This window comes from Capra hircus, chromosome 21 (assembly GCF_001704415.2).
Source record: "Capra hircus breed San Clemente chromosome 21, ASM170441v1, whole genome shotgun sequence".
Lineage (NCBI taxonomy): Eukaryota > Metazoa > Chordata > Mammalia > Artiodactyla > Bovidae > Capra > Capra hircus.
This window is the reverse complement of record NC_030828.1, coordinates 57,781,725-57,804,488: the sequence shown is the minus strand read 5'-3', so window position 1 is coordinate 57,804,488 and position 22,764 is coordinate 57,781,725. Positions and strand designations below refer to the sequence as shown.

At 51.8% G+C, this 22,764-nt stretch overlaps 1 protein-coding gene across 3 annotated transcripts in view; it reads left to right on the top strand.

Annotated features, from left to right (window-relative positions):
- The window catches only part of PRIMA1 (proline rich membrane anchor 1), a 69,183-nt gene extending 46,698 nt beyond the window's left edge, over positions 1–22,485 (top strand). Inside the window, exons 4-5 of one of the 3 annotated variants that reach the window (XM_018066500.1) lie at positions 4,627–4,756; positions 19,327–22,485. In XM_018066500.1, coding sequence (XP_017921989.1) covers positions 4,627–4,756; positions 19,327–19,429 — 233 coding nt within the window. In that variant the 3' untranslated portion in view covers positions 19,430–22,485. Of the gene's footprint in view, positions 1–4,626; positions 4,757–11,392; positions 13,641–19,326 lie in introns of those variants that run through there. The other 2 variants (XM_018066498.1, XM_018066499.1) reach the window with 2 other exon arrangements.

Here is a 22,764-nt window from a genome sequence, read left to right as displayed (position 1 = left end):
GGTCTCGCCCTTCCAGGACTGATATTTGGGACCTGTCTCCCAGCAGTAAGCTAGAGAAGCCATAGAGCTCACCTCCTTTGGATTTTGGGGTTTGAGGTTTTTTTGGCTGTGCCACTTGGCTTGCAGGATCTCAGTTCCCCGACCAGGGATTGAACCCGGGCCATGGAAGTGACAGCTTGGGACCCTACTCACGAGGCCACCAGGGAACTCTCACCTTTGTTTCTTGTCTCTCAAGGATCTATCTTTTGTTACCTTGATGTCCACTATTTTGAAAACCATTTTTATATTTTTGGTATATTTTTGAGATGTTTCCCAGAGGGGGTATAACGGTGCCAAGTCTGGCCCTCATTACCCCATCTTGGCCAGAAGCAGAAGTCCCAAATATGAGCTTTTAATGATGCATTTCTTGACTGAAAAGACAGCAACTCCATTGATAAAGCAAAACTTGGCCCCTGTCGTTCTAAATCACTCTCTGGATGCCAGCCTCATTATCTTTACAGGCATCAGGAGTGTTTAAGAATGCAGCAGACAAAGCCTCATTGAGTTCCAGGAGAGAGGGTGTCGTGACCCCTGAGATATCATGACAGCTCCTGCCTTTCTGTCTTGTTTGCAGAATCTTGGCTGAGAGTGAGGCAGGTGACAGAGGAGGCCACGCTCTGGCAGCCTCGTGTTTGGGAATTCACACTCTGGTGGCCTCAGCCTCCTCCATCTGATCACCTGCCTCTCACAAGGCATCACCCCTCTCCCTTGAACCCTGGCACCAAGTGGCTTCCTCTCCTTGGCCACAAATGACCTTGACCTTGCACATTAGCGCTTCTGTGTCTCTTCTCCTCTCGGAGACTGCTGGCTCCTCGAGCGAGGTGATCAGATTTTGGGCAACTGGCATTAGACCCGGAAGGGGCACAGTTGACATCTAGTTCGTCCTTGTACTCCCAACTCCCAGCACGCTACCAGGCACAAAGGGTGCTTATTAGTAAATGTTTGGTGGATGAACAAATGAATTAATGAATGAAAACCTTCATGATTCTATCTTCTTGAATACGAACCATCAGTCTGCCCACAGGGTGAAGAGTCTTATCTAGACAGACTGGAAAGCAGGAGAGGCCACGCCCAGTGGGAGAGAAGTTCAGGCAGGGGTGGACCTGGTCTGCAGCCTAAAGATCCAGTGTCCTCATCCTGGGCCCTGCAAAAGCTGTTTGATCCTGCACCTCACTCAGTATTTTCTTTTCTGAAGTGACACCTCCTAGCCTCCCTCTGGGGCTTCTTAGGTGGCGATTGCAGTAAAGAAGCCGCCTGCCAATGCAGGAGACGTTAAGAGATAGGGGTTCCATCCCTGGGTCAGGAAGATCCCCTGGAGGAGGGCATGGCAACCCACTCCAGTACTCTTGCCTGGAGAATCCCATGGACAGAGGAGCCTGGCAGGCTACAGTTCATAGAGTCGCAGAGTCAGACATGGCTGAAGCGACTTAGCACACATACACGCAGCCTTCCTCTGACCCCAGCATCCCCTGATCTTCTCTAATATAAAAAGAATGAGTCAAGCAGGGATAAATAAGGATGCATTCTTTGAACACAATAGCTGTTTTCTTGGCAAAATCCAAGATTTATGTCTTGCACTGTTTCACAGAACAGTTTTGCCTGGGGTGGTTTGCTCACATGCAAGCGGTGAGTAATATTCACACTGCTGAATATTAGCAAGGAACTCTCTGCAGAAGGACCTTCTGGAACAAACCTTCCTGCTTTCAGCATCAATTGTGTTTGAAAACAGTCAGCAAGAAGGAGATTCTTGCCTCATTAATAGCGAATGCAAAGAAAAGAACATCAAGAGAGGTGCTCTGAAATTTAGTATCTAATTCCAATTGAAGTTTAGAATTAACTTGTCCTTCTGTTTCCAGTGGATGGAATTTCTCAATAGGAGCCCTGGTGGGCTTTTGGAGGGACAGTCCTACCATGTATCTATAGCTGCTGGGTGATCAAAAACAGCCCCTCCCACCTCTGCCATCAAAGATTTCCAAGTGCTGCCTGGGGAGGGGTGCTGTCCCCACTGAGCCCACTCTCTGGTAGACGAATGTCCCGGCCTTGGCCATGTTGGGTAAACTGTGGGCCACTGATGTGAGTATCCCCACGGGCTGCAGGCCTGGCCCTGGAGATCGCCTCAGAGGTGTTGCAACCCAAGGTAGAACCGACAAAAAACAAAATTGCTTCCCTTTGCAGTGAAAATGCAGACCGTTTGGGGTTGGGACCCTGTGTATCCGGCTGCTCTCTTGATGCTCCAGCAATGACCAGTGCTGTGGGCAAGATCTGTGCCCAGTCCCCTGGGGAAACTCAGCCAAGCCAGGGATACCCCACGATGAGCGATTTGGGGAAAGGATTGTGTTTGATGTTTCACAGAAAAAGCACTGAAGAAGTTCATCATGGGGAAACTGAGACTCCTTCTGGATTACCTCTCCCTCATTCTACAGGTTGTCTTTTGAATTCCGTATTCTTTTTTCTGGCAGCATTGGGTCTTAGTTGAAGCATGCGGGCTCTTCACTGTGGAGCACAGTCTTCTCTACTTGCAGCTGGCGGGCTTGGTTGCCCCGCGTCATGCAGGATCTTAGCTCCCCAACCAGGGATCGAACCCACATCCCCTGCCTTGCAGGGCTGATTCTTAACCACTGGACCACCAGGGAAGTCCCTTTCTATCTTTTCAGTGTTAGGGTTTCTAAAGGCCTGTGTTTACCCAGGCTGACAGAGTCACATGGCTCAGTGACATCCTTGTCCCAGTCATTTCTTAGGAAACATTTCTGTATCTGCTTGGTCTCAGTGAGGCTCTCAGCTCCACCTCTGGTGACCTTGGCTTCTGTTCATGGGGCTTTAGCACCTGGTCCCTGAGAAGCACATAAAGGCTTCCCAGATCTCCTAATCCAGCTGCAACAAAGCCACAAGATCACTCCTTTCTCTGCATCTTTCCTTGTTCCGAACAAGAGCACAAGGGCTTGGAGAAAATAACACAGCAGTTCCTTACAAAGTTAATCACTCACACACCATAGGGCCCAGTGACCCCATTTCTAGTTATTTAACCAAGAGAAATATGAACATGTCTATACCAAGAAAGCATGTCTATACCCTATTTGTGAGTGTTTAGGCAGCTTTTTTTTACAAAAGTAAAAATTTGCGAACAGTTTATGTATTCATCAACGGTTGAACAGGATAAACAAACTGTGGTATATACATACCATGGAATACTGTTCAGCTGTAACAGAAAGGAACTATTTAAATATCCAACATTGTGGGTGAATCACAAAAACACTGCTAAATAAAGGAAGCAAGAAAAAAGAAAAAACCCAGGCACTGCATGATTCCATTTATGTGAGTTTCAAGAACAAGCAAATCTAATCTGTGATTTTAGAAAGCAGAACAATCGTTGCTTCTGGGGTCAGGACAGACTAGAAGGCACAAGGAAGCTTTCTGGGGTGATAGTGATATTGTGTGTCATGACAGAGGTGTGGTTTACACTGGTGTATGCATTTGTCAAAACTGATCAGATGGTACACTTCAGATGGGTACATTTCACTATATGTAAATTACACCTTGATGAGTCAAACAACAACAATACCATCAATAATAATATAATAATGAAACCAGCCATGGTATCCTTTGGGAAATCATTCACTGACTCCCCACATACTGTTACAGTCTTCATGGTGCCTATTATTAAGTCTAGGGCATAGTTTTGATTCTGTTACACATATTCACACGTCTTGAAGAACCGTCCTGAACTAGTAGTGTCTATATAGCTGTCTGTTCGTCCCTCCACCCTCTCCCTCTCCCCTTTTCTCTTTCCCTCACTTCTGTTCCTTTTGCAATTCCAAGCAATTCTTTCCAGTTGGGTGTAGGTCTTCCAAAACCTCTGGGGTAAAGCTGTATGATGCCTCTGCAGAGCAAACCAACTTTGTTGCAAGCTTTGTCTGTATGTGGGTCCCCTCACCCAGCCTGTGCCAAAGGGAAGGACGGGTTCTCCCCAAGGACCCCACGGACTGAATAATGACAAGGGTGGTCCTGCAGCAACCCCTGTCATGTGCTCTGTCAATGACTTTTTCAAATTGTGGCCACTGTGCAGGCTGAGACTGCTACCGGTACCCACCACAGGGACCAAACCCAAGAAGAGAGAAAACTCGTCTCTTGCAAAAAAAAAAAAAAAAGCTTAAGAAACTGATGTTGACAGGCCTCCGTTTCTCTCCTCCCTGCCCCTGCCCCCCACCCTGTGTGCTCTGTGAGCCCGACTCCTCACTCCCACCTTCAGAGGAAGCAGATTTAATACCCACGCTGAGAGAAGATGTTCTGTTATTTTTCATGGGAAATTAAACCCGACCCTGCTGTCAAGTTAGCTCATGCCCAGGAAGGATGGATGGCCCAGGGTGCAGTGCTTAACCCCAGCTCAGAGCACGTCACCTGGCTGGGGGCCAACCATGACGTCACCCGCCACTGGGTGGGGGTGGGGACGGCAGGACAGGTTGGAGAGGCTTCATCTGGGTGATGGATGGCGGTGAGGCCAGCCTTGGTGTCATCTACAATGGTTCACCTCTGACACCAGCTTGGACCCACACATCCAGGGGACACTCAGGCTGCTCCTGTCTCTTTCAGCTCCCAACGCTACCTCGTGTCCCGCAGAGGAGAGCTGGTGGTCGGGGCTGGTGATCGTCATCGCGGTATGCTGTGCCTCCCTAGTGTTTCTCACTGTGCTTGTCATCATTTGCTACAAAGCCATCAAGAGGTGAGTGTTCACCCAGCTCTGGAGCCAGAGGGGACTTGAACTGGGCTCAGGGCTCCTCCACCCACCTCCACTCATTTTTGTTTTTTTAATAATAAAAATTGTTAAGCATTTAAGAAGCAGAAAGAATGTACAAAGAACACCCACCTACCTTCACCCTGATTCAACAGTTATCAAGATCTGGCTAATACTTACTGTTTCCTGTTCCTTGTATCTTTTTCTTTGCTGAAGTATATTAAAGTTGATCTCAGATATTTTCCCCCACCCCCCGACATTTTAGGGGGTTCTACGAGCATTTGATGAGCGCTGATTATATGTCAGGCTGGAGGCAGGATAAAGCTCCTCTACCTGTAAGTGGCAGGCCCCACTGCCAGGGCCTCACTCCAGGCCTGGGAGGATGGAAATAATTCTTGCAGGGTGGGTGACGAATCCCCTGGAGGGGGCACCATGCTGGTTTGGAGCTGGAAATGGGTTTTAGAATCTGATCAAAATTCAGACTCCAGTTCAAGCTGTGTGACCAGGAGGAAATCACCTTTCTGGCCTCAGTTTCCCTATCAGTAAAACGGGGGTAAAGAATGATTATCTTGCCCCCAGGGAGTGGTGAGATGCCCTCTGTGAATGGTCTGCACAATATGTGGCAGTGCTACATGGTCAGCTGTGCCTGGCATAAGTGTGTGCTCACCAAGAGCTGCACCAGCTTTCACTGTTTCCATAGTGGAAGATGGGAAAAGGATGAGAGAGAGGAGCGAGGTTCTCTTGGGAGGAGAAGTAGAGATGCCTCGGAGAAGGTCTTCTGTGAATGCTTTGGCCAACTGATGCGAAGAGCTGACTCACTGGAAAAAGACTTGGATGCTGGGAAAGATTGAGGGCAGGAGGAGAAGGAGGCGGTAGAGGAGGAGATGGTTAGATACCATCACTGACTCAATGGACGTGAGTCTGAGCAAACTCCAGGAGATACTGAAGAACAGGGAAGCCTGGCATGCTGCAGTTCATGGGGTCCCAAAGTCAGAGACAGTTAGTGACTGAACAACAACAAGGCTGGGTTTTGAAGGATGAATAGGAGTGCTCCCAAAGGGTCATGAATGAACCAAATAGCATATTATCTTTCAGTAACACTTGCTGTTATTTCTCTTAACTACCATCTTGCTTTGATGCTTTTGAACTGTGGTGTTGGAGAAGACTCTTGAAAGTCCCTTGGACATCAGGAAGATCAAACCAGTCAATCCTAAAGAAAATCAATCCTGAATATTCATTGGAAGGACTGATGCTGAAGCTGAAGCTCCAATACTTTGGCTACCTGATGCGAAGAACTGACTCATTTGAAAAGACCCTGATGCTGGGAAGGATTGAAGGCAGGAGGAGAAGGGGATGACAGAGGATGAGATGGTTGGATGGCATTACTGATGCAATGGACATGGGTTTGAGCAAACTCTGGGAGATGGCAAAGGACAGGGAAGCCTGGCGTGCTGCAGTCCATGGGGTCGCAAAGAGTTGGACATGACTGAGTGACCAAACAACACCATCTCACTTTGCCTTTCAAACAAGGTTATCAGGCACCTTGTTGAGTTGGGGTCTGAAGCTCAATGTTGTTATTGTTGAGGCCTGAGGCCGAGGTGTTACAACACAGTAGCTCTGGCCCCACCCCTTGATTTCCAGTTCTTAGCCTCCTCCCAAAAAATGGCCTCCCTGGCCTTGGGGGACATTCAGTCAGTTCAGTGGCTCAATGTGTCCGACTCTTTGTGACCCCATGGACTGCAGCACACCAGGCTTTGGGGGACATTAGGGGACAATATAATCAAAAGAGGAACAATAATGTTGCTTGCAAAACACCGGAGGATTTGTTAATATGTTTTTAAGAAAGTTTTTTTTTAATTCCCTAAGGCCCAAAGTTAGAGGATCTCTATTGAGCAATCATAAGACCAAAGTTATTTAAACTTTACCCTTTTAATCAGTTGTTCTATGTGATTTCACTTTAATAATTCAAAAACAGAAAGAGTAAACATCAAGTTGGAAGTCTGAAAACCTGCATATGGTCAGGCACCCAGGGCGAAGGGCCTCATCAGGCCAACAGCCGGGATCAGGCAGGAGAGGCAGGAGTCACGTGAACTCTGATGTGGATGAAAAATCGTTTCAGCTGAGAGCCTGCTGCAGCAGAAGGAGGATTTTAAGAAGCAGAGCAGGGCAGGCATTCAAAAGCACCAAGCATAATGAAGCCCTTGTGATGGGGGTGGGGCTGGGGATATGGGGGTGTTGGGGGGGAGTTGGAGATGAGGGTAGAGGGAGGCTGGAGGAAGCCCCAAGCCTGACGGGGATGTGATTGTCCCACCAGGTGTAGCTGCTGGCCCATGATTCAGCAGACACAGGGAGCCATTGAAGGTTTTAGGGAAAGTGTTCAAGATCCACCCGGGGCACTGCCAGAGAGTGGGGGCACTAGTCCCCTCAAGGACCCCCTCTCAGAGACAGGCTGCATCATGCTTTCTTTTTTTTAAGATTCTTTTCTGTCCCATATAGACCATTACAGAGTACTGAGTAGAGGTCCGTGTGCTTTACAGTAGGTCCTTGCATGCTAAGTTGCTTTAGTCGTATCCAGCTCTTTGCCACCCTATGGGTTATGGCCTGCCAGGCTCCTCTGTCCACGGAATTCTGCAGGCAAGAATACTGGAATGGGTTGCCATGCCCTCCTCCAGGGAATCTTCTTGACCCAGGGATCAAACCCACCTCTCTTATGTCTCCTGCATTGGCATGTGGGTTCTTTACCACTATTGCCACCCGTGAAGCTCTGTAGTCCTTATTAGTTATCGATTAATATTTTATCTATAGAAGTGTGTATATGTCAATCCCAGTCTTCCAATTGATCACTCCAACCCACCCCCTGGTGGGTTTCCCTGGTGGCTGAGTAGAATCCACTGGCCAATGCAAGAGATGCGGGTTCCATCCCTGGGTCAGGAAGATCCCCTGGAGAAGGAAATAGCAACACACTCCGGCATTCTTGCCTGGAAAATCCTATGGACAGAGGAGCCTGGCGGGCTACAGTCCATGGGCTTGAAAAGTGTCAGACACGACTTAAGCGACTGAGCACAAACTTATTAAAAAGATGAGGCATGCATCTTTTCGAATTATGGTTTCAAAATGCATCATCTTTTTCATAAACTGAGGCTCTTCCAAAAGATATGCTTCTGCCTCTTCTCTGCTCCAAAACTCTCCTGAAGAAACGGGCTACCTGCTCCAACCGTGGGAGGGCTGGGCGAACCTAACAGGAGAAGCAGCTCCCTTGGATGTCTGTGTCCGCCGCGTCTGTCCTGCCGGGCTTGGTTTCCGCGGAGCTGGAGGACTCCCGGGAAGGCGAGGGGAGGCACCACCCCACCTCCCGTCAGAGCACCAGAGGAGCCTCCCTTGTCTCCTTCCACCGGCTTTGGGTCTTGGGTCCCGAGGCTGTCAGCCGCCTGGCGAAACAGATAACTGACTTCAGATGGCTCAGGGGATCGCTTCCAAGGCGTGGATGGGATGCCTTCCGGGGTGTGGGCGGGGCTTCCTCCCCAGGGGGTGTAGATGGGGCTTCCCCTACCTTGTGGGCGGGGCTCCAGCCAAGGGAATGGGCGGAGCTCCCTCCAGAGGCTTGGGCAAGTCCTGAGAACAGTAGGATTTCTGAAGCATTTCACGAATAACAGAGGTGCGAGCTGTTAGCACCCCCAGGACAGAGGAGGGACGCAGTACCAGGGAAATCTACAGGGCCTGGAGACTCAAAAGAGGGGCTCATCAGCAGGACCTGTGGTTGGAACTGCTGGAGATGCAGCCCTAAAAAACAAGTGCAGGGAGAAAACTCCCCAACCTTTCTCCAGCTCCCAGATATCCTGAGGTGCCTCCCATTGGCTGGAACAGGGGAGCCCAGGAGATACCTGCAAAGGTGTCAGCACCCCGGCCCGTGTAGTAAATGGAGCGCAGTCCTTTTCTGTCTTGGCGCCAAAATCTGCACCCTCTTCTGGGGCAAGACCCAGCCCTCTGCCTGTCCAGATCCTCACGGTCCAGAGAGGGCGTCCTAAGATGGATCATCAGTGTCAGGAGTGGGCGCTACTCGCGGCCAGTGGAGGCAACAATAGAGTCTGGTTCTCCCAGGACCCTCCTGGAAGGTAGTTTGACCTGGGGAAGATGGATCAGCCCCTTGTGGGCTGCAGAAGGAGGAGGCAGCAGAAGTTACACCCAGGCAGGACAGCAAACGCCCCCTCCCTGCTCCCGCAGCCGACCTCTGTATGAGACAGCCTGGCCAAGCAGCTGTCTGTGTGCATTTCTCTCCAGAGTAAATGGAGGATTTCTTCTTCACAGTCAATTCTCTTTGGTTAATAATTCATCTGAAACATGCCTTTTCTCTCAGGAAACAAAAGCATTGCATGTCGCTGTGAAACCATTAGAAGGGAAATTCAGTGATAAATCCTGCTTTCTTAAAAAAAAAAAGAAAAAAAAAAAAACCCTCTCACAGCCTGGAGTCCTCGCGGAGGACTTCCTAGAGATCTTTGTGAATGGCCGCAACACAGCCTTACGGAGCCAGATTGCTGGAAGGATGGCTCTAGAATCAGTTGGGATGGAAAGGAGGTGATTCTGCAGGTGCCAGCTTGGCTTGGCGTGTGGGGTGTGGCCTTGGGGAGGGGAGGACACTGGGGAGCAGATGCAGACAGAGCACGCCCTCCATGCCCTCGCTAGTCATTGACCTTGAGAGCAGGAAGGTGGGGTGTGGTCAGCACTTTCTACATACAGACCCTGCTTCCCAGGTGGCGCTAGTAGGGAAAGAACCCACCTGCCAATGCAGGAGACATAAGAGACACCAGTTTGACCCCTAGGTCAGGAAGATCTCCTGGAGGAGGAAATGGCAACCCACTCCAGTATTCTTGCCTGGAGAATCCCATGCGCAGAGGAGCCTGGCAGGCTACAGACCATGGGGTCGCAGAGTCAGACACGACTGAAGTGACTTAGCACCCATGCTCACACACACACACTCAGTGGATCAAATTTCATCTTGTGACTCAACAAACATTCCCAATGTCCCAGCTCGGCTGGGTGATAAGGTGCTCAGAGAGTATCCAGGTTGGGGAAGCCCAGAGGAAGGGGACCTCACCCAGACCATGGCCCCTGAGAAGTTTTTTTGGACGAGGATGGGCATCCCATGTGTAAACCAGTGGGACTAACACATGCAGTGGCCCCCAAGTCCCCTGTCAACCCAAACTCTGGAGATTTCCCCACCATGGGAGGCCCACACAGTTTGCATTTCAGTGGCTCATTGCCCTGGCTTTGGCGAGAACAACTTCTTTATCCGCAGGCACAGGACGGTCAGGCCCCAGAGCTCTTGGGTGTTCTGGATGTCGTGCTCCATCCAGGCCTCCTCCTCACCCAGGGCCTGGCATGTACCTGTCATCAGACCGCAGGACGGCCTGGAGCTGTTTAAAGAACCCAGGACTGGGTATCCAGAGCCCTGCATTCCATTCCCAGCCCCAGCCCAGCTCAGTGGGTATCACTGCCCTCATCTGTAATGTGGGGGAGCCCTCCTAGTCTCTACCCAGCTCCCTAAGCTTTTGTTTCCCAGCCCTGGGATGTTGGCAGGACCAATGCCACCAGGCCCTTCCACTACCAGATGTGTAAATACTGGGCCAGGTCCCAGGGCTGTGCTTGGCCTGGGCACTCTGGTAGTGGGCACTTCCAGCACAGCCCCTGGCCTCACTGCCCACACTTCTGCAAGGACACCTGTGTGTTAATCATACCCACCCCACCCACCGCCCCAACAGTTCAGTCACTCAGTCATGTCCGACCCTTTGCAACCCCATGGACTGCAGCACGTCTGGCCTCCCTGTCCATCATCAACTCCCGGAGTTTACTCAAGCTCATGCCCATTGAGTCGGTGATGCCATCCAACCATCTCATCCTCTGTCGTCCCCTTCTCCTCCCGCCTTCAATCTTTCCCAGCATCAGGGTCTTTTCTAATGAGTCAGCTCTTCGCATCAGGTGGCCAAAGTATTGGAGTTTCAGCTTCAACATCAGTCCTTCCAATGAACACTCAGGACTGATCTCCTTTAGGATGGACTGGTTGTATGTCCTTGCAGTCCAAGGGACTCTCAAGAGTCTTCTCCAACACCACAGTTCAAAAAGCATCAATTCTTTGGCGCTCAGCTTTCTTTATAGTCCAACTCTCACATCCATACATGACCACTGGAAAAACCATAGCCTTGACTAGACGGACCTTTGTTGGCAAAGTATTATTATTACAATAATAATAATTGTGTCTGGAGGGAAGACCTAGGCTCTGTGAGCAGGGAGGAGGAACCTTGTCCACGGTGAGACAAGGAAAAGCTCCAAGGTGCACGGTGTCCACTGCCCGGGTAGAAGGGCCAGGGAGCATCCCACAGGCATGAGGACTCCCAGCACTGAGGCCGCTGTCCTAGGTGGGTTTGTGGCCTCCACCCTTCATCCGGAGAAGAGACCTGTGTGGCGGAGACATGGCCCCACCCCTCCCAGGCCCCTCCCCGGAGTCATCCCCACTCCCCAGGCACCGGAAAAGCGCCCTGACTCCTTTGGCTGCGTACAGCATGGGTCCTGCACCCTCTGCCATCGATTAGCCATTAAGTCACTTGACAGCCATTTCCTTCTAATTTACAGGGTATTGGCTGAAAGACCAATAAAAGGCTGTGGAACAGTTTGGCAGACCCTGCAGGCCGCTAATTGCAGACAACGAGCAAGCCTGCGGCTCCTGGGAGCAAGCGGCAGTGTGTGCGCGTGCCCGAGCGTTCCCGGGCACGCGCGTCAGCTTTTTGTGGTCAAGTTGCTTCCAGTAGAACAGGCACTTTTGAACACCCAGGTCTGCTTGATGGGCCTTAGGACCCCCTGACTGGCACAAACTGCTCACACATATTTACTGAGCACCTACTGTGTGCTGGGGCCTAGACTAGGCATTGGGGATGTAGTGATAAACAAGACTGGCTTCCTGTTTACCTCCTCCAACTGGGGGAAGCAGGTCAAACATATATACACACCAGCAGACTAATAAATGAACTGTTTTAAAAGACTGAATGCTATGAAGAGGGAAAAAATGAACCTCAGGGTAATGAGGGGGAGGAAGGGAAGGGGGGCAAAGCGAGGTTGCTTCCCCCGTCCCAAGTGTCAGGAGTGTCACGCGTGCCCCTTGAGGGGGCTTTATGGTTGGAAAGCATGGTTAGGGCTTTGAATGCTCATCATCACTTTTTAATTCAATTTTTATTTTACTAAAGCAGTACATGCAAGTAATTAAAAAAGTAAAATGAGCCTCAGCCTATTCAGAAAACCAGCAGCCCCCTGGTTGTCCCTCTTTCTCCCCCAAATCTCATTTGTAAGAAGCAACCACTTTTTAAAAAATATTAATTTACTTTTTATTTGGCGGAGTCAGGGCTCAGTTGTGGCACATGGTCTCTCCTGGTGCGGCCCAGGCTTAACTGCTCCGAGGCAGGTGGGGTCTTAGGTTCCTGATCAGGGATTATATCCATGTCCCCTGCATTGCAAGGTGAGTTCTTAACCCCTGAACCACCAGGGAAGTCCCAAAGGCAACCACTTTTGAATGTGAGTTGTTTCTTCTGGTATTTCCCTCCATGTTCTAAGTGATATGGATACTCTACATTTTCTGTTGATTTTAAACATTATCCACTGATTTTTCACTATAGAAGTTACAAGATTTAAAAACCTAATACTACTCTGAAATGTATATTACAAAACACATGCCCTCTTCCCAACTGCTTCCTCGAGGTACCTCCAATGAATGATCAATGACTACCCAAGGTCCCCTCCGTATGACAGTGTATAAATATTGTTCACAGCTGAGTCACGTAGTGTACTATGACTAGTTTCCTTCTCTGGAGCTAGCAGTGCCTTCTCCCAATACGTTCAGATACATCAGGTGATCAATTTGTCGGTTCCGTGTTTGTCTGGGAGATTCCGTCCTCCTCTCCAGGTAGACGGTAGCTCTCTGGGCTTGATGTGCAGCCATTGGGCTATCGTTGTCTTCAGCAGCTTTCCAAGCCTCCCCTCTGGGAACCTGCCACACTCAGCTCTCTCCCTCTCCGTCTCCCACTCCAGTTCTTCGTTTCTTTAGCTTGACTCCATCATAGAAGATTTTTCCAAAGTCTTTCCTGAATCATAGACTCAATAGCAAATCAGTCAGTGAAGTTAGTTTTCTTTTTAGGGTTTACATTATTTGGGGAGCTTTGGGGTGCCCCAGCAGAGGGTTAGCTTTTACTGAGTGTGTGGCAAGTTAAGAAGTCGTGGTTCCCCGGGCAGCTGGGAGACTGTGGAGGAGGGCAGGAGAGATCCCTGTGTTGTCTGAGCCCGAATACACCTCCGTGGTCATAGGAGGAAGCTGTAGCCCAGGTCACAGAGGTTTCCAGCCTTCCTCTCACATTCTTTGAGGACTCAGGGAGCTGACCTCCTGGCTTCCAGCTGAGTCCTTACTGCTCACTCAAGACCCAGCTCAAACACACCTCCTCAGTGACGGTGCCCTGGGCTGGGGTGGGCCTTTCTTTCTCGCCAGGTTCTTTGAGTTGTAGCTGTCCCTTGATTTGCATTTCTGCTTTCTGCTCTAGGTCAGTTAAAAACTGTTGGTGTTTGCATGTTTGTGTGCTTGTGCACAAGTGTGTGAGTGACTGTGTGCACACACACATTAGAGGGGGAAGCTGTCGTCCTGTCTCACCCATGTTGTCTCTCTCCCCCACAGTGCCTGGCATGTGCCTGGCAGGTAGTAACTCTTCCATGACTTTCCAGGTCATGAATGGAAGCTTGTTTGTGTAGATTTGAGAAATTCCACCTTTAAAACTGACTCATGGTAAAGAATCCACCTGCAATGCAGGAGATCCAGGTTCTGTCCCTGGGTTTGGAAAATTCCCTGGAGAAGGAAATGGCAACCCACTCCAGTATTCTTGCCTGGAGACTCCCACAGACAGAGGACCCTGGCGGGCTACAGTCCTTGGGGTCGCAAGAGTCGGACATGATTGAGCAACACCCCTCTCCAAGGGGCCTGCATGCCGTGGCAGGTGATGAAATCCCCTCCCGATGGTAGGAGGCAGGCTTAGGGGCCAGCTGTTCTGTGTGCCTGGGACTCAGTGGGGCCGTGGAGCCCAGGGCTGGCAGATGGGAGACTCAGACAAGTCCCTGCTGCTTAGACCTTTCTATCCCCAAGAAACTCCATTCTCTTGGAACTCAGCTCTCCAGATACACTGGGTCAAGGTCATGAGGCAGGTAAGGGGATAGCAGTTCCTCATACAAGGAGTCCTCAATGGCTCCCACGGCACTCAGAATAAGATCCAGAGGCCTTGGGACCCGAGTCCCAGAACGTCTGCAGCGCCATCTTTCAGCTGGTTCAGCAGCCATGGCTGAACACGGAAGCCCTGGGCAGGGGGTGGGGATAGGGGCAGTGAACACAGGGGGCTCGACTTAGTGGGGCTGTTCATCAGCCACATGCCTGACTCACCTTCCGTGGTCATGGCAGAGGATTCGGGGCGAGAAATGGGGTGCTGCTTCTCATCATCAGGGGACACCCTCAGAGGCCCAGAAAGGCTGTTTTTGGTTGTTGTTTATTTGGCTTCTTGACCCAGCTTTGGAGAAGTCTGCGGTGTACAGAGGTGTCTCATGATGGAACTCTGTGTATGTGAGCGTGCATGGATGTGTGTGTGTGTGTGTGTGTGTACAGTGCATATGTATGCGTGTGTGGATAGGCATGTATGGGCGTATATGTGCGTGTGTGTGTGGATGTGTATTATTGAGTGTGCATGTGCAGGGATGTGTGTGTGTGTGTGTGTGTGTACAGTGCATATGTATGCGTGTGTGGATAGGCATGTATGGGTGTATATGTGCGTGTGTGTGTGGATGTGTATTATTGTGTATATGGGCATGGATGTGTGTGTGTGTGTGTACAGTGCATATGTATGCATGTGTGGATAGGCATGTATGGGTGTATATGTGTGTGTGTGTGGATGTGTATTATTGTGTATATGGACATGGATGTGTGTGTGTGTGTACAGTACGTATGTATGCGTGTGTGGATAGGCATGTATGGGTATATATGTGCGTGTGTGTGTGGATGTGTATTATTGAGTGTGTATATGGACATGGATGTGTGTGTGGTGTGATGTGGTGTGTGTACAGTGCATATGTATGCATGTGTGGATAGGCATGTATGGGTATATATGTGTGTGTGTGCGTGGATGCGTATTATTGAGTGTGTATATGGGCATGGATGTGTGTGTGTGTGTGTGTGTGTGTGTGTGTGTACAGTGCATATGTATGTGTGTGTGGATAGGCATGTATGGGTATATATGTGCGTGTGTCTGTGGATGTGTATTATTGAGTGTGTATGTGCAGGGATGTGTGTGTGTGTATGTGTGTACGGGCAGGTAAGGGTGTATATGTGCGTGTGTGTGTATGTGTATTATTGAGTGTGTATATGGACATGGATGTGTGTGTGGTGTGTGGTGTGATGTGGTGTGTGTACAGTGCGTATGTATGCGTGTGTGGATAGGCATGTATGGGTGTATATGTGTGTGTGTGTGTGGATGTGTGTACAGGCAGGTATGGGTGTATATGTGCGTGTGTGTGTGGATGTGTATTATTGTGTATATGGGCATGGATGTGTGTGTGTGTGTGTGTGTACAGTGCGTATGTATGTGTGTGTGTGTATAGGCATGTATGGGTGTATATGTGCGTGTGTGTGTGGATGTGTATTATTGAGTGTGTATGTGCAGGGATGTGTGTGGTGTGGTGTGGTGTGATATGGTGTGTGTGTGTTGGGGGTAGGCCGTGGGGAGGATAAGTACCTTTGGAAGAGGGAGTCTGAGACCTTTAACCTCACGTCGCTAAGAACAGACCCTCTGTGGGCTGCGGGACACAAGAAATGAGCCAGCAGCCCCCACTCTCAGGCTCTCAGAGCTATTCTTTGCCTCCTGCTCCCCCCACCCACCACAGAGCGGGGGGCTGAGGGGGGAACCCATCACAGCGCTGTTAGCAGGAACCACAAGGGGGTCCTGGCTCTCCCTGCCCAGGCATTCTGCTGGCAGTAAGCCGTCAGGGCCACCTTCCAAGCAGAGAACATGGGGCACCCAGGGTGGGAGTTTTCTCGAGGTTGGAGCCCCACCCCCGGCGACATTTTGGAATCAGACATGGAGCTAAGGGAAATCTCACTTTCCTTTTTCTTGGTTTTAGGAACCAGGCCATGTAGGCAGCCGTGTGTGCCCAGCTTTTCCCGCACCCAGGCAGAGGGGCCTTTCTCTGATTTAGCAGGAACCCCCAGGTGGCTCACAGGGGGCCGGGCTGGGTCCCCACCAGCCCTCCTAGCACTCAGGAGCCCCAGGGGGTGCACATTAGGTAGGAAGTCTCTGCAGCCTGGAGACCACTGGCAACAGGAGCAGCTCTGCACTGACCCCTTTCCCACTGCGTCGTCCTGAGAACTAACATGCACTCATGGAGCACTTACTGTACGCCAGATGCTCCTTGAAGGGCTTGACATGCATTAACATATTTTTTAATCCTCCCCATAGGACTATGAAATGGACTCTGTTGTTGTGCCCATTTTATAGACCAGGAAACTGAGGCATGGTGAGGTTAAGTGACTTGTCCAAGGTTACATAGCCAGAAAGTGGGAGAGCTGGGTTTAGTGAGCCAGACATCTGCTTCCCAGCCCTTCCGCAGCATCACCCTAAAGTGCTGTGCTGAGAGAGAGGATGGGGATGAGGGTGGGTGTTCAAGGCAGAGCATTGTCCTGCTGTAGGTAAAATTCCAATGTCCACCAGGCTCCAGTGAATCGCAGAAGGGCTTCGGGAATGGGCTGGGGCAGCGGCCCAGAGAGCAGAGTGGCTGACAGCTCAGCTCCATGGGGGAGGGGAGCAGACCAAGTGTACTTCTCAGGAGAGCCCTTGGGACAGCCCATTCTCCCCTCACCATGCCCAGGCTCTTGGACTGCTCCTGAGAGGTGCTGCGCTAGCCAAAAGTTGCCCTCTTTGCTGGATGGAGCCCCCACTGAGACCCCCTTTCCTGCCTGAGAAGCTGGCTGAGCCATTGAGAATCCCCCTGGGATTCTCTCCTGGTCCTGACCCCAGTGCCCCTCCAGCCACCATCCCCTCCACCCAGGCCCCAGGAATGGGGTTCTCACAGCCAGCAGCCTGGCTTTAGAAATGTCTCCTCTCCTCCTGGCAGAAGGAGTCCTGCTCATTTCCTACCCTCTCCCTAAAAAGGGCTGGAACTCTGTGCCCGCCGGACTCTACCCATCTCCCTATAAGTTCCAGGATTCCTTCATCTTGGCATTATCTACCCTCAAAGGCCCTTAAGCCTCATCTCCCCTGTCCTTACCTGTTTCAGGTGACTTCTCAGAGCCTAGCCCAAGACTGAATATTTATCAGGGAGAAAAGCAGAAAAATCTTTGGGCCCAGAGATTTTTGCGGGGAGAGTGGGCAGAGTTTTTTGTCTTTATTTTCTGGAATTCTGATTCTGACGAAATCCCTCTATATTGATGATAAATTTAGGAATGTCAGTTAAGTCCCTGCAGGGCCTCATGTTGGGGGCCACACAGGATCTCACTGTAAGAAAATGCACCCCCCACCCCCAATTTTCCAGGTCAGGTAGACCTCACTGAGTCAGAAATCAAGCCCACACAGCAAGGTCAGAACTGCTTGAGGCCCCTGGAAAGGGGTGGGTGGGAGAGAGGAAGAGTAAGAGAAACAGAGGGAGAAAGGCCCCTGGGAGAGGGAGACTCAGAGTCTGTCATTTCCAGGAGCCCATCACAAACAAGGCAACTCGTCGGAGCCTTTTCTGAGTTCCAGAAAGCGTCTGTGAGCATCTATAGGAATGGGGTTTTGGAGACCCTAGAACGCGCCATGTGCTGGATTAAAGCAAGATGACACAGGCTTCTGGGAGCGGGGTCTTGAGAACTTTGGGGGATCTCCAAGAGGAGGGTGGCAGAGGGCCTTCCCAAGGTGATTGAACCACAGGACCCATTCGGGGATGGAGGCTGGGGAAGGCCCGCTTTATCATCAGTAGCAGCAGAGTGGTGATTCAGTAGAAAGGTGTCTGGGTCAAGACATGGTAGGAGTGAGTGGAGCTCCAAGCCCCACCACAAACTGGTGGAGGGTCATCGGGCAAGTCACAGCTCTCCCAAAGCCTCAGCTTCCCCATGAAATGAATCTCGCAACTTCAGGCCTGGCTTCTTCAGGGGAACATTGTGAGAGGGGACAAGACAACCTGTGGCTGCTCATCGTGTTGCCTCTGAACAGGCCTGATAGTCCCATTCCCCTGAAACTGCTGATAACCACCGCACAGACCCCGCCTCCCCTAGACTAATCACCAACAGCCTGATCCCACAGGCATCAAACTGTCACTGCCTACCAGTCCTCCTGCTGGGTTTGGGGAGGCGCTAGGGACATTTGAGAAGGCAGAAGCAATCAATCCCTAGGCTTTCAATGATGACCGTAAACATTCAGTTTAGTCAACACACAATGAAGGCCAGTTCAGGCTCAGCCCCAGCATTTTTGGGGATACAGAAGGTGACCGAGCTGCCACCTCTTAGGCCTCAGGTCCACCCAAGTGACAGCAGGATTGTGCCACGGGGTCAGGCTACACAGCATGTAAGGCGTGGACCCATCAGGAGGCTTGGTCACTCAGGCCTGGGGCCGGGAGCTAAAGCCTTTCTGAACCCCAAAAGAGAGGAGGTGGAATCCGAGCCAGGCCGGAAAGCAATGCTGCGAATTCAGTCTCAGCAAGTGAGCACAAGCCTTCTCAAAGCTTCCCTCCCAGCCTTCCCCATGCCCGGCGTGCCTAGGAGGAATGGCTCCTGGGGTTAAAGGGCCTTTGAAATGAGCTTCCAGTGGTGCAACAGGAAGTGTCTGAGAACCACGGGTGTGCACTGATTTAGTTTGGTCATTCACCATCACCATTATGATCACTGCCATCCATCACTAGCATTCCCGTCACTGTCAGCACCACTATCCACTCCACCACCAGCATTACCGTCAGCGTCAGCACCACCGCCTCCATTACCACCTCCACCGTCTCCGCTCACCAGCACCACTGCCTTTACCATCGATACCGCCACCCCTATCATCACCATCCCCACCTCCACCGCCATGACCACCAACAGCACTACCTCCACCCGCCTCATCACATTTTCCTCTTGCCTTTGACCACGCAGAGATAAGACTACAAAGCCCAACCACAAGCACCTTGCCTCTTTTAACCCTCTGCACCCCAAACATTCGTCTTCATGTCGATTTGCTCATATCAGAGATCAACCGAAGGCTGACCAGAGTTTATACCAAGCTGAGCACACATCGTGGTTTGTCCAGAACAGTTCCAAGTCACACCTATTTTCCCTGCTTTGTTATTCACGATCCCCATATGCCTGACACAGCATCTGGTTACCTTATAACATAAGACCACAAGGACTAGCACCCCAAGGATGCTGACCTGGACCAGAGCCTGGTAGGGTAACTGGGAGGGTAAGATATGCCCCCACCAGCCGCTGATAAACTAATGGATGTCCCTGCCTCCCCCTCCTTTGCCTTCCCCACTTCTCCACCTGCCCCCAGGAAACCCCTGAGAAAAGAGGAGAACGGCACTGGCGTTGCTGAGTACCCTATGACTTCCTCGCAGAGCAGCAAAGGGGTGGACGCGAACAGCGCTGTTGTGTGAGTCCGTAGGCCCTGGACTGCTGGCCAGAGGGACGCCTTGGTGGCACTGGTGGATGCGGAAAAGCAGGTGGACACGAGCTGACACTGGGCTTGTCCAGGACTTCATCACCTTGCAGGCTTCGAGCCTCCCAAAGGAGAAAGCCTCCTTTGCCCAGCCTCGCCCCTTGATCAGCCCACAGCACGGATGCCGCGGACACCAGGCTGAGCCAGGCTCACCAGCAGGCAGCCCCCAGGGTAACACCGCCATCCGAGGCCCCATGTCTCTTCCTCATCTTGTGTCTGATCCGCGGACTGTCCCCCAGCTTGTGCCCAAAGCACACACCCCAAGAAGGCCGGGAGCCTGTCTGCTGGGGCGAAGAGGCGCCCCCGCCCCTGTTGCCTAAAGGAAACCTCCCCTCCCCACCAGGAAGCCCCCCTGCATCTTCCCTGACCACGCCGTTCCCGACAGAAGCCATGGGCGCAGCCACGAGACGTCCCCGTTCAAAGGTGCTCCCACCCATCTTCCCACCGCCCCGTCGCCGTCTCAGTCTTCAGGGCCTGCCTTCTCCCTCCCATCTCCATCACAGGGCCCTGGCTCCTGACTCCCCGCCACGGGGGGCTGTGCATCCCACCTGCAGAGTCCGGACTGAGCCGAGAAGCCTGTCACACCCCCGGGTGGGGTCTGACCATCCAGGGCAAAACAACACCCTGAACCCCAGGCCCAGAGCCCCAGAAGGATGGGGGCCACTACCCCTGTCCTCACACTCACTCCCACACCTGACCCTCAGAGGAACCGACGCTTCCCTGTGAGCCAGGCCCTGCCTTCCCCTGGCGGAGGCCACCCCCGTGCCAAACCCACCACTGGCGCTCCTGCCTGGGCCCCCCAGCCTGGTGCTGGGCCCCCGACGCTCCCTGAGGCCTGGTGCTCAGACCCTCCCCTGAGAGCCCCCAGGCCTGCGTCATCCTGAGGGAGCCAGTGTGCTTGAAAGTCCCTTGTTCTGAAAGTGCTGAGCCCTCTGGAGTGGTTGCTGGATGAAGGGAAGGAAAGGAGATGGGAGGAGAGGGACGCTCCAGGCCTGGTGACCCCCGTCTACTGGCCGAGTGACCCCCACCTGCCAGCCTGTTTCTCCAGCGGCCAGTCACCCTGTGGGCACATTACTGGGGCCCCGGAGACAGCAGCTCTGTGCTTTTGCACTCCCGGAGGGTTGTGAGAACACTCCTGGCCCCTTGGTTCCCTCACCCTCCACGCACTTGCTGAGAGGAACCCGTCACAGCCAGAGGCTCTGCTCTCTGGCTATGTAGGGTCCGAGCCGGGGACCCTGTCTGCCTCCCAGACCACAGGTGTTGGTTGTTCTCTGGAGGGTGTTTGGGCCACAGGTGAGACTTTCACATCCAGGGGAGATGAACTGAAAACCAGTCCCCGTTTGGGCCGAACCTTGAAACATCCATCGTCCGGGAGCCCTGGTGCCCAGGGAGGTGTCTGTGTGCCGAGAGCAGGGGAGAGGGTGAATGCGTGTGACCTTGGCCCAGGGCCTGTTGCCAGGTCAGTGGGTGCAGGCTGAGGACAGGCGCAGGGCAGAGCCTCCCAGAAGGGGTCTTCCCTTCTTTTCAGTGATCCCCGTGTGAGGGCTGGGTTTGGCTCTGGACTGGCTTTTGCTCTCCCTGTGGGCCCCCTGTGCGCCTTAGCACAGGGCCTCTCCCTGCCCCCTCCCAGTGGGTGCTTGATGGTAGGTACTCTGGTTTGTGCCCTCCACTCGCCAAGGATGCAGAGCTGAGTGACAAGCAGGCCAGAGGCTGTGGGCCCTCAGCGGGACAGACCCCACCCCAGCATACTTTCCTCACTGCCTGCAGCTCCTGTGGAGTCCCCGCCTGTTCCCTGAGAAGACACCCAGGCAGGATCCCAGCCCGACGCACACACTTTCCTGGGTCCAGAAGTGATGGGAGAGCGTCTTTGGCCAGGGGGAAGAATCCTGGCTAAGCAGTCAGTCCGGGGGGGACATCGATGGAGGCTGGGCACACCCCAGCTTTTGCAAAAGCCCACTGATCCCACCTTTCCCAACCTGAGCTTACACCTGAGTGGCTCAGATTTTGCAGTTAACTTAATCCTCCAGCCCCAGTCAGGCTCCCCATCAGGATCCCCAGAAAACCATCAGTCCTTCACTCTGGAGCCAGTATCTGCTTCCCTGGGGACACACAGCCCGGGCTCTCCGTGCAAAGCTAACATTTGCACATAAATTCCCCCAAATTGAGTTTGTCAAATCTCCTCTCACCCAGTCTTTTCTTCTTTACTAAGAAAAGGCCCCAGTTTTAAAAGGAAAATTCACTTGAGAACAAACCCAGAACCGGCCATTTGGAAGACAGCCCTCACGGGTGCAGGGAGAGAGCCCCCGTGGATTTTCAGCTTAAGCAACAGAAGATCCCTAAAACCGCCCAGCCTGCTATTTGAGCTTAAACTTAAATTTCAGGAACGTATCTTCAGCCCCTCAACACGGACCAATCCTCAGGCTAGTCTGAACTTTCGAGAATGAAAGGCACATTCCTTTTCTGCATTTTCTCAAATAGGTATTTTTCAACCGTCTCCTGTCAAGCCCAGCTTTAGAATGGCATATAGGATCTTCCAGAGGTTTCAGGTGTTGCTTAGATGCTTCTAAAGCAAGTTTTGGAAGAAAGACTAATAGCTGTAAAAATAGACATATATATTATATACAGTTATATATATTTAAAGAGATATCTATCTATATACATATATAATTACTATACTCTCTGAATCTGTACAAAGTATGATTTCAACAGCCCAGGTAGTGTGTGATATCTAATGCATGAATGTAAATACCCTGAGACCTGCCTTCCTCACGGTTGCTAAGAGTGCACTGGAAGATGGCTCCTGTTCCCAGTTCCGACTCAAAGGACCAACACACACGTCGGTGCCCTCCTGTCCACCACCGAGCCTCTGATGTCGACTCTGTGCTGAGATGTTGTGCAGGAAGCAGGACAGGCAGCGTGGGGGGTGGGCTACATGCTGCTTACGAGGAAGAAAGCACCATGCCTTTTTATTTTCAATAAAAATATACTTATGAAGATGGCTGTCTGTTGTTACTTGTGGTGGGGGCTTGGCCCCGGGCAGAGTGGGAAGGAGCGAGCAGACGGCGCACAGGTGTGGTCCTCCCTTGAGGATACCTGGGATGCCTGGTCTTGGTCCCTTGCCTGCCTGGTTTCTATATGGTTTCCTCGTAATTCCCCAAGGTTGGCATTTACGGGGATTCCTAGGTACTCAGCTTTTCCCTCACCCCCGATCCGGCCACCTTGATCCTTGACTCAATCGAGAGGAGGCTGGTCAACCATCCTAGTTTGCCTGGG